This window comes from Morus notabilis, unplaced genomic scaffold, assembly GCF_000414095.1.
Source record: "Morus notabilis unplaced genomic scaffold, ASM41409v2 Scaffold912, whole genome shotgun sequence".
In the NCBI taxonomy this organism is placed as follows: Eukaryota; Viridiplantae; Streptophyta; class Magnoliopsida; order Rosales; family Moraceae; genus Morus; species Morus notabilis.
The window spans coordinates 277,415-292,757 of record NW_010368051.1 but is presented as its reverse complement, the minus strand read 5'-3'; the positions used below and the strand labels follow the sequence as shown (position 1 = coordinate 292,757).

At 32.7% G+C, this 15,343-nt stretch overlaps 2 protein-coding genes across 2 annotated transcripts; both read left to right on the top strand.

Annotated features, from left to right (window-relative positions):
- Positions 1-2,040: 2,040 nt before the first annotated feature.
- Positions 2,041-4,063, top strand: LOC21393866 ((S)-N-methylcoclaurine 3'-hydroxylase isozyme 1). The gene is made up of 2 exons (XM_010114269.2): positions 2,041-2,962; positions 3,455-4,063. Exons 1-2 carry the CDS (start codon positions 2,072-2,074, stop codon positions 4,061-4,063), a joined length of 1,500 nt encoding a protein of 499 aa, XP_010112571.1. The 5' UTR covers positions 2,041-2,071.
- Positions 4,064-12,431: 8,368 nt separating this feature from the next.
- On the top strand, positions 12,432-14,364 carry LOC21393865 ((S)-N-methylcoclaurine 3'-hydroxylase isozyme 1). The gene is made up of 2 exons (XM_010114268.2): positions 12,432-13,348; positions 13,735-14,364. Exons 1-2 carry the CDS (start codon positions 12,443-12,445, stop codon positions 14,362-14,364), a joined length of 1,536 nt encoding a protein of 511 aa, XP_010112570.1. The 5' UTR covers positions 12,432-12,442.
- Positions 14,365-15,343: the final 979 nt, after the last annotated feature.

Here is a 15,343-nt window from a genome sequence, read left to right as displayed (position 1 = left end):
TATATTATAAATTATATTATTTTATATCATAATATTTTTATTATATACTATATTATATTACATATTATGAGATATAACTACTATACTGGAATTGTCTCTGGTCAGGCACTTGAAAAGTGCCTGACCAGTCAGGCACTTGTATAATTGTGTATATTTATACATAAATCATGTATATTTACATGTAAAGTCGTGTATATTTAACATGAAATACAACAAATCAATCAATATACATATTTTCATGCTATGTGTTCACTAATTGCTATAAAAAAAACATCTTTTGAGGATTAATATACATTGTCGTTTCTTATAACTTAACATACATGATTTATATGTAAATATACACGATTTACATGCAAATATACACGATTGCACAATTATACAAGTGCCATGTAAATATACACAACTTACCTGTAAATATACACAATTTATTATAAATATACACACTTCATACAAAAATGTACAAGTGCCGTTCTGGTCAGACACTTTCTAAGTGCCTGACGAGAGACCTTGCCCTACTATATAATATATTATAATTATATTATAATATTTAAGGATAATTAGGGAAAAAATTTATTTAGAATGACTATTACTCTCATGTGAGAAAGAAATGATGATTCACCAAAAAAAATGAATGACTATTCTTTTTAAATAATTATTTTTTTTATAAATCTAATCAAATATCGTATTTAAATTCTATTTTATTCTATTCAATTCATTTTTACCCAACTAAACGCACTCTAGGATGCCACCTGCAAATGGCTCGAATCCACATAATTTTGGGCCTGCAGAACTGCGCATCAATTTGGGCCTGTTTTCTTATGATAGGACAGATTTCCAAAAGCTCCACCAAGAGCAAATTTGCCGGGAGTAAGAAAGGAAGAAAAATTGCATAATATATTGGGCCTGTTTGTTTGCGTTTTCATTTTCGTTTTTCACGGTTTTCAAAGCAAAAAAATGAAAACGGGTGTTAAAAACGTGTTTGGTGCAATTTTTTTTAAAAAACAAAACCAAAAACGTTTTTGTCTTTTTGTGGAAATCAGAAAACGAAAAAAAGGTGTTTTCATTTTCTCATTTTCGTTTTCTGTTTTCTGAAAAACGGATTTCCCTTTTTTTTTTTTTTTTTTCATTTTCTTCCCTCTTTTCTGAAACCGTTTTTGTATTATATATGTTTATTTAATATATTATTATTTAATATATTTAATATATTATTTATTTAATATATTATTACATGTTTTCAAAAATTAAACCACCAAACGCAGTTTCAGTTCTTTTTAAAACTGAAATCAATCTCGAAATAAAACTACCAAGCGTATTTTTAGAAATAATTCAAAAATGAAACTAAAAACGTTTTCATTTTCATTTTCGTACAGAAAATAAAAACGTTTTGGAACCAATTCTAAACGCACCCATTGTTCTCTGATTTTCAACTTCCTTACCTTCCCTTATACAGATAGATGTATCTAAATTCGATGATCATCTACTTTGTAGCACATAGATGTTGATTTATTTTGGTTATTTTGTTGATTGGGAATACCAGTTATTTACACAATTTGAATTGTGACTTAAATTTTTTGCTATATTATTTTCTCTCACAAAAATTTAAATTTAATTTTTTTGTTGTAATGATTTTTCTCACATAAATTCACTTTTTAACTCAAATTCTCAACTCTAACCCTAGAAAAGAACGGCTTTAAGTACCTGAAGATCATTATGATCTCTAATGGCTTCCATGTTGGGTACTAATCTGAAACAGAAAGCCTGATCAATTAGCTATGCAACAAATATCAATATTTTTGAAGTAGCTACTTAACTCTTTTTTTTTTCTTTTTTTTTTAATATTACTTTTGTAGCAGCAAGTTGGAACGTAAACAAAAAATATTTCTTTATTTATTTGGTGTAACATCCGAGAATAATCAATTTTTATATTTAAGTTCAAACTTTTGGCTGAATTGTTATTATCTTGTTTTGAATTTTATAATGAGAGGAATCTTGTGGTTGATTGCAGTATTATTGCACTAGTTATTTAATGTTGTTCTTGTTACAAAACAAAAGGCAGCACTTTCCCTGATTCATGCCTGAAACTTTGGTTATGGAAGTTACCAATTTCTTATTTTCAATCCTCCTTATTCTGCCTGTTTTTTATCTCATCCTCAAGCATTTCAAAGACTCGAAATGCCCACCAATTCCACCAGGTCCATTTTCATGGCCAATCCTTGGCAATCTTCTACAAATTGGCGACAATCCTCTGGCAACACTCACAGAATTTGGTCAAACATATGGACCTCTCTTCTCTATAAAACTTGGCAGCCAAAGGGTGGTTGTGGCATCATCATCGACTGCGGCCATGGAAATCTTGAAGACCCAAGATCGCCTTCTGTCCGGCCGATTTGTGCCCCATGTGGCGCCAGCCAAGAGTCCAAAGCTTAACAACTTATCACTTGGATGGAGTTTTGAGTGCAATGAGAGCTGGAAGTACCTGCGGACGGTATGCAGAATGCAACTTTTCGCGGGCAGAACAATCGAAAATCAATCATGTTTAAGAGAAGAAAGGGTGATGAAAATGGTGAAGTATATCGTTTCAATGGAAGGAAAGCCTGTCAAAATTAGAGATATAGCATTTGCCATGACTTTCAACATGTTGGGTAATATACTGTTGTCAAGGGATCTCATAAACTTTGAGCAAGAAAGTGACGATGGTGGGATGAGTGGAGTATTGAGGACAATCATGGAGGTGGCTATTCAACCAAATATATCTGATTTTTATCCATTTTTAGGTCCATTTGATCTGCAAGGCCTAAGAAAGAAGTCCATGGAAATATATCATAAGCTTTGTGCTATTTTTGAGGCCATAACCAAAGAAAGAAGAGAGAAGAAAAGTGGTGACATTCCAAGCCAGCAAGATTTTCTAGATGCTCTCATCAGCATTGGCTCTTCCAATGACCAGATAAATTTCTTGCTCATAGTATGTCTTTCTTTCTTTCCCTCTTATTGTTATTATTATTATTATTGCTTTTTTTTTTTTTTCTTTCTAAAATTGGATGATGAGATTGACCTTGCTAATAATCTAAAGTATTAGTAGAAGTAGTTTTGGCCTAATATTAACCATTCTTTGGAGTTTGGCAAATTTGAATATTCTTATCTGCTTAGTTTGAATGATAAATTGTTATTTGATGTAGTACTGACTGATTTTCAACCAAACACCAATAGAAATATTACATGACTTTCAAACAGAATATCTAGTCAAACTCATTGGTAAAACGTGTTACTTGCTATTTTTTGGTGTATATGTTGTAACTTTGTCAATGTCTGTTTTTCCAATTTCATCTACTAAACAATTTTCAATCCTTTCCAAGTTGATTAATCTCTTCAGTAGGGGAAAAAAAAATGGTGACCAAGCTCTTGCTTGCAGAAACTAGGACAACTCAAACACTTGATAATATTTATGACTTCGCAGGAGTTAATTACTGCCGGAACGGACACAAGCAGCTCCACTATTGAGTGGACGCTAACAGAACTAATAAAGAATCCGAAATGCATGAAGATTGTTAAAGCAGAACTCGCTAGAGAAATTGTTGATCAAGACATGGTGAGAGAATCCCATCTACCAAAGTTACCATATCTTCAAGCCTGTGTTAAAGAGACCCTGCGATTACACCCTCCCGCGCCATTTCTTCTGCCTCATCGAGCTGTCGAGTCATGCCAAGTACTGAACTACACCATTCCAAAGGACTCTCAACTCCTCGTGAATGTTTGGGCCATTGGAAGAGATCCCATGTACTGGAAAGATCCATTAACTTTCAAACCAGAGAGATTTCTCGAATCGAGCTTGGATTTCAAAGGAAATGACTTTGAATTCTTGCCGTTCGGTGCAGGAAGAAGAATCTGTCCTGGCCTGCCTATGGCTGCAAAACATGTTCCATTGGTTGTTGCTTCCCTTATTCATTTTCTTGATTGGTCTCTTCCATATGGAAAGGATCCATTGGACATGAACATGAGTGAAAAATATGGTATAACTCTGATAAAGGAAGAACCTCTCATTCTCATTCCTAAAGTTAAATCGTGAGCAAACAGAGAATTTCTATCCAACTTCTGTGTGCAGGGACATGCTTTATGTGGATGAACAATAAATGTGGTCTTTCGTAAGTGTTAAACTTTTCTGATTTATTAATATAGCTTAAAATGGGTTCTTAACTGGATGTATGACTAATGCTTCTAAACATTTGTTTCACTTTATTGTTAATACTTATTATAGTTTCAACTCTCAAAAGGGCTTTTTATAAGGATTGATGATAATAAAGGTACTGGTTTCAGTTTTTGTTAATTTTCTATGCAGTGTATCAATGTTGTTTTTAAGGTTATTTTCGGTGGTATGATTTTATCATTTTTAAGTTGCCGTTTTCAATGTTATGTCGCATGTGAGATATATATATATATATATATATTTTACTATTTTTGTTGCCTTTAGCTCTTTTTGTCATTTGCGTTTTGGTTTTGCTTCGGAGTTACTGTTGTTGTTTAGCTCTTACTGTTGTTTTGTCATTAATTTGCGTTTTCAAAGAGCTGTTGTTTGCCTTTCAAAAAAAAAAAAAAAAAATCCTGTTGTTTGTATTTTGGTGTTGTTTTGAATCTTTTTGTTGTCAAAAGATTTCTTTTCGCTTTTCCCCAAATCAATATCATCGTTGCAGAAAGATTTTTGCTGTTTTTAAGAAGTTATTGTAAGGCGTATATTTTTGTCGTTTTCAAAGTTAGTGTCGTTTGCGATACATTTGTCGTTGTATGTTATCTAAATTGTCGTTCATATGACCTATTGTCGTTTGAGGATGACGTTCTTGTCCATTTTCCGTCGTTGCTCTTGCCGAGACTTGGAGAGATATTTGGTTTAAAAAGTTATTCCTTCGTGCATTTGTTGTTTTCAAGTGAAAAAGACAATGAACTTAGAAACGATGATAAGATGTTTGTTTTAAATTTTTGAACCTAAATTTAAACATTGAGAAAAAAAGTGTAACAAAAAAATTTAAATTGTGATTCAAACCGTAAAATTAACACGACAAACTTCCAAAAACAACAACTGAAAAAGAGAATGAACTTAATATCCGACAAATATATTAGAAATGTAGAAATGAAAAAACGACGAGTCTCCTGGAAACGCGATAACTTTGAAAACGACAACATCATAGCAGCGGCTACAGCTTTTGAAATGTTTATGTTAGGTCAAATCATAAAGCCAAATCAACAAATATCTCTGTTAAACGACAACAACATACAAGCGACAACATATGTCGTAATTTGCCAATAGTTTAGAAAACGACAAAGTCTTTGTAAAAGACAAAAACATCAGAATTGCTGCTGCAACGTAATTTATGTTTATTTTTTAACGAAATAATGGATCTTTTAATTTCAAAACTTCAATCAATTCATGTTTCTCTTCTAATCATATTGTGATTATAAGCCTTTCAACGCTTGTTCTTTTGAACTTTTTTTTTTTTTTTTTTTTTTTTTTTTTTTTTTTTTTTTTTTAATGTATCCTCTCTTTTTGTTTGCTTAGGGGGGAAAAAAAACAAAAAACAAAAAACAAAAAACAAAAACAAAATGGGAATTCTATGGTAGGGGTGGTTGCTCCTGCGTATCAACATATGTACCACATATCAGGAATTCAAGACTAGTATACTTTAAACAATATTTGTTCAATTTTTACAGGTTGTAAGCGTTCTTTTTTTCAATTATGCACTTTTTACTTCTTATCCGCAAGTCAAGACTCAATGCATTGAAAATAACTCACACATCTAGGTTATATATATAATTATAATTAAAAAAAGGCTTATATATTGCATCTCATGGAAACATATATGTTATCTATTAAAAAGTTCCATAATAATGTTTGATGACAGACCCAATTCGATGAGAAAGAGATGAGCACATGTTAGAGGTTTATATAAAGTCTCGTATTGACAATAAATGAGAGTTAAAATAGATTTATAAGAGAGTATATTACTTTACTCGTTAAGTTAACTTTTTGAGTTAGAACCTCAATTAGAAATGTAGAAATGAAAAAACGACGAGTCTCCTGGAAACGCGATAACTTTGAAAACGACAACATCATAGCAGCGGCTACAGCTTTGGAAATGTTTATGTTAGGCCAAATCATAAAGCCAAATCAACAAATATCTCTGTTAAACGACAACAACATACAAGCGACAACATATGTCGTAAGTTGCCAATAGTTTAGAAAACGACAAAGTCTTTGTAAAAGACAAAAACATCAGAATTGCTGCAACGTAATTTATGTTTATTTTTTAACGAAATAATAGATCTTTCAATTTCAAAACTTCAATCAATTCATGTTTCTCTTCTAATCATATTGTGATTATAAGCCTTTCAACGCTTGTTCTTTTGAACTTTTTTTTTTTTAAACATATCCTCTCTTTTTGTTTGCTTAGGAAAAAAAAAAAAAACAAAAAGCAAAAACAAAATGGGAATTCTATGGTAGGGGTGGTTGCTCCTGCCTATCAACATATGTACCACATATCAGGAATTCAAGACTAGTGTACTTTAAACAATATTTGTTCAATTTTTACAGGTTGTAAGCGTTCTTTTTTTCAATTATGCACTTTTTACTTCTTATCCGCAAGTCAAGACTCAATGCATTGAAAATAACTCACACATCTAGGTTATATATATAATTATAATTAAAAAAAGGCTTATATATTGCATCTCATGGAAACATATATGTTATCTATTAAAAAGTTCCATAATAATGTTTGATGACAGACCCATTTCGATGAGAAAGAGATGAGCACATGTTAGAGGTTTATATAAAGTCTCGTATTGACAACAAATGAGAGTTAAAATAGATTTATAAGAGAGTATATTACTTTACTCGTTAAGTTAACTTTTTGAGTTGGAACCTCAATTTATTATGATGAAGCTCAAAATCCTAACTATTGGTATTAGAGTTGGGACTAGATGTTGTCCAAGTGTATGTACGAGATGAATCATTAATGCGTCGAATGAAAGTGTGGGCCCCTAGTCGTGATGAAAATGCACATATAAAATGAATCTAGCTATAAGTAGGTAGGGTCCATCATTTTGTGAGTGGTGGAGTTTTATCTCTGAGATAAATACTATTTTTCAAAAGAGATTAGGGAGGGTTTATTAATGAGCAGAATCAGATACCGCACTCCATTGATATTATTTTTGCAATATCATGTTTGGATGGATTCGACACGATTAACGACCAAACATTGTGGTGAAAAAGAGATACCGTAGGATTAATGACCAAAGAGAGAATCAGATGGATGACGCAGTTCATTATTGTCTCCATCATCAGTTAGGCATCACACTGATCTAGTAATTTATTATTTCTTGGGCTGAAATACGGAGCATTTGTTTACTGATCTCATCTCATGCATAATTTAGTTTACGCAAATAAGCTTATTAGAGTACACATTAATTGCTAGCTAATAAGCTTGAAGTCAAGGATAAAACATAAATGGTATTCTTCGCCTTAGATTAAATAGGGGTCTCTATTCAGCAAACAGAAAATAGGGGTCTCTCATAAAAACTTTTCAACTTAATTTTAACAGCAAACAACTTTAGGGGTTGTTCTTTTCACAACCTAAATTTAGAATTTAGGTTGTGTGTGAGAGAAAAACATTATTGTAGAAAGTTGATTTTGAATAGTAATAGAACTTGAATTTTAAAAAATACAAACCCTTAGTACCTACAGATTATCACTACCAGTTTCGAGTTGGATATATATATATATATATATGCATTTAAATTTATTTTTTTAATTACAGCAATATGTAACTCAATACATTGAGAGTAACTCATGCATTTTGTTCAATATTCAATGCTTAGATATTAGTATGAAATAAAACATGCATCTTGCATGATTCATTACGGGTGTGTATATTTACAAAATTTAAGTTATATTAGTAAAGTATTCTCTCTTATATAAATTTAAATTCAACTTTTTTTAGATGTTCTTTTCTTACATGTACAACTTAAATATGACGACTTGAGTTGTGTAAATAAACATACTGGGTGCGTTTGAAACTCGTTTTAAAATGATTTTATTTTCTATATGAAAATGAAAATAAAAAAGTTTTCATTTATATTTTAGAATCATTTCTGAAAATGCATTTAGTAGTTTTATTGAAAAATTGTTTTCAATTTTAAAAAAATTAAAACTGCGTTTGGTGATTTAATTTTTAAAAACATGTAATAGTGATTAATTTTTAAAATCCATGACTCGGCTAATCAACGGCCAAGCAAACTAAACAAGAGACTTCCACTAAAATGTAAGAAACGATAAAGTTCTATTCAAAAGTTCAACATTTATAAGACTGAGAAATATTGAAGATTCTATCGAGGACATAACATTGAACAAAATGTGAGAAACGATAAAGAATAAGAGTGAGCTTGAGCAAAATTTTTCTCTCTTCGATGTTTGAAATCCTCTCCTCCAGCAGCTTTGAAATAGTAACTTCAGCCTACAAGGGGAAAGCACTTAATGCTTGAACAACAGAGAGTGATCACAGAGGCGAGGATATCAACTTTCTTATTTTCCAAATACTAAGGTTCAACCTTACTGCAAAAGATGCAGACCCCAAGGAAGCAAGGAACTAAAATAATATTAGGGGACGTTTATTTCTTATATTCGTCACTGATTTTGAATCATGATTCATGGTTCTCTACAATGTTTTCTTTCACAAAAAATACACATAAAACGAGAATGATTCTGAATTATAATTCTAAATACATAAACTAAATGTATTCTTAATCTTAACATACATACACTATTCGTATAATCCATCGGCCCCATACAATTGACAGGCAAACAAATAAAACCATACCACGTGTGGAATTTGCAAAAGACTACCTTCTTGATTTAGGGGAGTAAGAGTGGTGCAGGCGTAGGGTCGGTTGATTTAGGGGAGTAGGGGCAGCATAGAAGTCCGAGAGATCTGCTCAAACTCTAGCCAAAAACCCAAATCGGAGATGAGAGACCGAAGAAGACAGGAGAAGCCAGATCGGAGAAGACCGGTGAACTGTAACCGGAAAAGAGGACGAGAAGAGAACGGAGAAATTCAGGAAGAGATCGTGTGAGAGAGATCACGTGTGAGAAGTGAGAGGCAGAAAAAAATTCAAAGGAGAGAAAATAAAAATGAGTTTAATTTGTTTTTAGAATGGTGATAATTTTTGAGAAAAATATAAAAATAATTTTATTTTTATTTCTGATACAGTGTTGAACCAAACACTATTTAGGGTCCGTTTAGTTCTCTGATTCGAGTTTTCAATTTGAGTTGTGATGTGATTTTATGTGAGAGCTTTTTATTGTAATAAAAAAGTTAAAAGTGACTGTTTATGAGAACTTTTTACTGTAATAAAAATTAAATTCTAAACTCAAATGGTGAAATGAACGGAATCTTAGAGTTCGTTTGGTTCTGGATTAGAACCATGTGATTAGAATCATTTTTGATTTACGTGTATTTTTTCTGAGAGAAAATACTGTAACAAATCACGAATCATAATTCGAATCAGGAAACGAATCCCTCTACCAAACATCACATTACTGTTTTTATTTTTCTCTCCTTGAAAAACGTAAAGAACATTTTGAGAAACGGAAACAGACAGGCTCACTGTTTTTTCAGTTGCAATGGGAGCGCATCTACAGATTTTCTTGATCATTTTGTTGGATTCACACCGCCAGCTCTAGACGTTCACTATTGTCACTTCACAGCGTGGGTTTCTAGTAGCAAGCATTAATATATAATATATGTTCAATAATTACATACACGTACATCCAAACTTTTTAACTTGTCCCCCCTAATTTACACCACTTTTAGTTTTTGAAAAGTACATACATACGTTTAAATTTGAAAAGCTTGTTTCAAAAATTTTAAGACTTAAGACACGTTTAGTTCATAAATTAAAATTATAAGATTAAAATTATTTTTAATTTATATGTATTTTTTATGAGAAAAAATATTATATCAAATCATGAATCATGATTTAAATCATAGTATGAATCTCCGTATTAAACGTGTTGTTAGTTTATTTATATTTTTTGAGTTAGAATGATTTAAATTTAGATCTTAATTTAAATTAAAGTGTATTTGAGTTAAGTTTGAGTTAAGACTCTAATTTGAGTTTGTATTTGATGTGCACATTTTGAGTTATAGTTTGAATTAAAAATTTATTTGAGTTTGTGTTTGAGTGTGTCAAAACTTAAATTTGTATTTGGATAATATTTTAATAAAAACTTAATAGTGATAAAAAATTTGAATAGGATATATGAGTGAGATTTTATTCGTCTCTTCGTTGTTAACGTATAGAAAAAAATCATCTCAATCGGAATTAAAACGAAAAAATTATGACGTTTTTAAGAATAGAAAAAATATTATTCATTAACTTGAGTTTAAGTTTAAGAAGTTGAGTTGAAAGGAAAATTTGAACTCAGATTTTAGCCTCAAACTCAAGATAAAACTTAAGTTCAAACTCAAAGTTTACAAAAGAATATGAACTTGAATAAAGTTGTAACTTGAGTTCAAATTTTTTTTAAGTTTGAGTGCAAATGAACAAAAGAAAAAGGGTTTTTAACACAACTGTCTCTCAAACTTGTTCTAATTTAGTAAATTACTCTTTAAACTTTAAATTTTAGTAAGTTGTCATTTGAATTTGTAAATTTGTTTCAATGTGCTCCATTTAACTAATGTTGCTCAAAGTTTTTATTAGATTTAAGGGATTCAAAGTTGAGATATTGAAAGATTTATGTTACATTTAAATTAGAATGTTAAAATTTTTGACTGAATGTGCTTTTTTGACACTAATTGAACACAATCGTCGTCAAAATGAGGCATATTGTAAAAAATTTATAAATTGAGGGGGCAACTTGTCAAAATTAAAAATTTTGAGGGCAATTTGTTAAATCACTTCAAGTTTAGGGAGCAAATGTGCTAAAAATCTAAAGAAAAAAACACAGAAAAAACAATGACACCTGTAATTATACCAAATTTATTTTAAGAAAAAAAAATATATTTTTTTGTCTACGAAGGGCATGAGTAATGAAATTAAAACAAGTTTTTCAAAAAATAACTTGATTATGATTATGGTTACCGTTCAGTTCGCTGATTTGAGTTTTTAATTCAAGTTGAGATGTGATTTTATATGAGAGCTTTTTACTGCAGCAAAAAAGTTAGATGTGACTGTTTGTGAGAGCTTTTTACTGTAGCAAAACTTGAATTCTAAACTCGAATCAGCGAAATGAACGAGGCCTTAGTTGATCACCAAGACTCATGTCATGTGGAGAAAGAAGGAAAAAGCTTCGAAATAAATAATACTAATAAGAAAAAGCATGGTATACAGACATGAATAGTTATAATAATGATTAGGAAGGTCCCCAATTCCCCCATTTGAATCTGTTGATCTGAATTCTGAAGTTGTACTCATAGGCCATCGGCTACGAGTGGTGGCGATTTCCCGTCTCATTTCAGTAGAAGAGTAAAGCTGCCAAAAGCCATAACTCAAAATAATATTCCATATGTAAAGATAAGGACGAGTGCGTGCCGAATGTTAAAGATAAAAGCACTGGTCGAGCATCCTACTGCAAGAGATAAATCGATTATATAAATATATATAGATCAATTGTTGGTCAATATGGGAATGGGATCGTCAAAGAAAATTAATAATATTTATCTCAAAAGGATGAGACCCCATGCTCACTAAAAAATGAATTGGGGTGCTCGTCTTAAAATAATGGCAAAAATCAGTGGTGTATAATATGCCGACAGAGGGAGAAACAAACAAGTTACGATATATATATATGATATATCTACCGAATACCGAGGCGTGCATGAAGATATTATGGGCGTTTGTTGTTTTGTTATTCTGATTTCGTTTAATGGAATTTGTTGAATTTTTCCTGACAATAGTATTTTCCTTTTTTTTTTCTTTAGCCGATGCGAGTTAACTTACATCTTTTGAAAACAAGGGACCTAAAAAGAAGGCCCATTTAATTGGTATGTAAATTTTAAGTCTGGATTCAAGAGGAATTCTAAATTTCTATGTCAGACCATGAAAACTTAACAAAAACAATACTGTATTTACGCAATTTTTTTCCTGACCAGGTAATCAAGATTTTGAACTAACAAATTAAGTTCGCTTGTTCATATCAAATCCGAGAGCTAATTGATTCTTAACTCCAAGTGGTTGAATTTTAATTCTAATATATAATAAGCCACTTGAACAGTGCAGCTTTTTGTTTTTTTTTTGTTTTTTGTTTTTTTTTTTATAAATGTGAGGACACTTGAGTGTTGTTTGGAGTATTATTGAACCCACAATTGAATAATGTATTATATTCCTTAACTCGTTTATATAATCCATCACCAACCAACTTAATGTCACGAAAAACAAAGCCACACCTTTTCTTCATTCGTGCATGGCTGAAAGTATTGTCATGGAAATACCAAAACCCTTCCTCCTCCTCCTCCTTCTTCTGCCTGTCCTTTATTTCATCCTCAAGAATCTCAAACATTCAAAATCTCCTCCACTTCCGCCTGGTCCATATCCATGGCCGATCCTCGGAAACCTTCTACAAGTTTTGAACAATCCTCTTGAAACCCTAACAAAACTTGGCCAAACATATGGACCTGTTTTCACGATAAAGCTTGGCTGCCAAAGGGTAGTTGGGGTATCATCACCAGCTGCTGCCATACAAATTCTCAAGACCGAAGACCGCCTTTTAGCCGGTCGAACTGTGCCTCATGTATTACCAGCCCAAAATCCGGAGCTGAACAGCCAATACATTGGATGGGCTGCAGAGTATGCCGAGAGTTGGAAAGACCTACGTACGGTATGCAGAACTCATATTTTCTCAAGCAAAGCAATCGAGTCTCAAGCGCGTTTACGCGAAGAAAAGGCGATGAAAATGGTGACGTATATCGCTTCAATGGAAGGAAAGCCGGTGAAGATTGTTAGCGTGACATTTGCCGCGGTGTTTGACATGTTGAGTCAAATATTTTTGTCAGTGGATCTTATAAATTTTGAGCAAGAGGTTGTGGACGGTTGGCTGAATAGACTATTTAGGGATCTTGTGGAAATGGCTGTTATGCCAAATATATCTGATTTTTATCCCATATTAAGTCGGTTTGACATACAAGGACTAAGAAAAAAGATCGTGAAAATACATGAAAAGATTTGCTCTAAGTGGGAGGGTATAATCGAAGAAAGAAGAGAGAAGAAAAGAGGTGATCATGCTGACTACAATTCAGAGCAGCAGGATCTTCTAGATGCTCTTATCAGCAATGGATCGTTTTCCAATGCTCAAATCATTGTTTTGCTCAGGGTTTGTCTTCCCTGAGTCCTTCTCTTTTAATTCATTTTATTGATTTGAATTTTTAACTAAAATTAAAAAATAAATTTATACGAGATAAAATACTGTAATATAAAAAGTTAAATTTAAATTAAAAAAAAAAAAAAAAAGACTGTAAGTAAAAACTTGGGTTGTGAAAATCAATTTTTACTGGTTATAAGTACTGATAGAGTTTGAAAAGGATATAAGCTTTTCCACTATGTATTATAGCTTAGACAACGTAAGCAGGTAGGGTACGTTTGCCATGCATATTTTAAGAACTGGCCATAAATCATTAACGAGCGTTGTAGAAGTTAGTAACTTTATTACTTTGTTAGAGTTTAGATCATATATATGTATTTTTTTTTTTAATCTTTCAGGAGCTCTTACTTGCGGGATCAGACTCGAGCGCTGCGACAATAGAGTGGATAATGGTGGAACTAATAAGGAGTCCAAGATGTATGAAGATTGTTCAAGAGGAACTCGCTAGAGAAATTAGTCAAGGTATGGTTACAGAATCTGATCTGCCAAAATTCCCATATCTTCAGGCATGTTTTAAAGAGACCCTGCGGTTACACCCTCCCGCGCCACTCCTTATTCCTCGGCGAGCTCTCGAGTCATGCCAAGTAATGAACTACACCATTCCAAAGGACTCCAAAGTCCAAGTGAATGTGTGGGCAATTGGAAGAGACCCCGAGTACTGGAAAGATCCATTAGTCTTTAAACCAGAGAGATTTCTCGATTCGAGTTTAGAATTCAAAGGGAATGACTTTGAATACTTGCCCTTTGGAAGTGGAAGACGCATGTGCCCTGGCATGCCTATGGCTTCAAAACAAGTTCCATTGGTTCTTGCTTCTCTGCTTCATTTCTTTGATTGGTCTCTTCCATATGAGCAGAATCCGGAGAATTTGAGCATGAGAGCAAAATACGGCCTAACACTGGTGAAGGAAGAACCGTTGATTCTCATCCCTAAAATTAAGAGTATCCTTCCTCATGCGAATGAACAATAAATATGCTTTGCGTCAAGTGTGATTGTGCATTTTCATTAAATATTAACTAGCTGTAAAATGGGTTCTCATTCGTAATCAAACGCTATGAGATGTGGCAATGCAGTAAACATATATGAGGCAAATGAAGGTGGTGGAGCATGTTGAGGACTAGTAGATAAAGTAGGAGAAGGATGAGAAGGACCATGGAGAAAGGAAGAATGAGTAGAAGAATGGGAATGGGAGGAAAGAAACTGAGTAGAGACGATTGAGGTGGGAGACGAGGACACAGAGAAAGGAGTAGGAAGTGAAGGACTAGCGGGGATAGGATAGGGAGAAGATGTCGGAGTAGGAGTAGGAAAAGAAGGTAAAAAGGAAGCAAATGAAGTAAAAGACTCAGTCATCATAGCAGGGCTAGCCTGAGAGGAAACAGATTTGAAAGGAAAAGACGACTCATTAAACACCACATGGCGAGAGACATATTTTACTGGAGTTGTAATCAAGACACCCCTATGTTGTGAGCTATATCCTAGAAACACACATTCCACAGATCGGTATTGTAATTTGTGAGCATTAAAAGGACGAATAAATGAGAAATAAGAGCAGCCAAATACATGTAAGAAATCGTAAAGTGGCAATTTGTTATGTAAGAGTTCATGAGGGGACTTATGATGTAGAACCAAGGTAGGCATTCAATTAATTAGATAGACAACTGTTTAAAATGCATAAGACCAATATGCTAAAGGCATGCTAGAATGAGCCATAAGGGTCAAACCAATCTCGATAATATGACGATGTTTTCGTTCGACCCTCCCATTTTGTTCTGGTGTGGCTGGACAAGAGAGGTGGTGGAGAATACCAAGGGTGACAAGAAATGTAGACAATTTCAGAACCTCACCCCCTAATCAGATTGAACTCGTTTAATTTTTGAATTAAATTGAGTTTGCACTAAAGCTTTAAACCGAAGGAAAGCTGTATAAGCTTCATCTTTTATTTTTAGTAA

Coding starts and splice junctions, on each gene's coding strand:
- LOC21393866 (XM_010114269.2), top strand. CDS start 2,072: ATGCCTGAAACTTTGGTTATGGAAGTTACCAATTTCTTATTTTCAATC. Junction 2,963..3,454: donor AGATAAATTTCTTGCTCATA/GTATGTCTTTCT, acceptor ATGACTTCGCAG/GAGTTAATTACTGCCGGAAC.
- LOC21393865 (XM_010114268.2), top strand. CDS start 12,443: ATGGCTGAAAGTATTGTCATGGAAATACCAAAACCCTTCCTCCTCCTC. Junction 13,349..13,734: donor AAATCATTGTTTTGCTCAGG/GTTTGTCTTCCC, acceptor TTAATCTTTCAG/GAGCTCTTACTTGCGGGATC.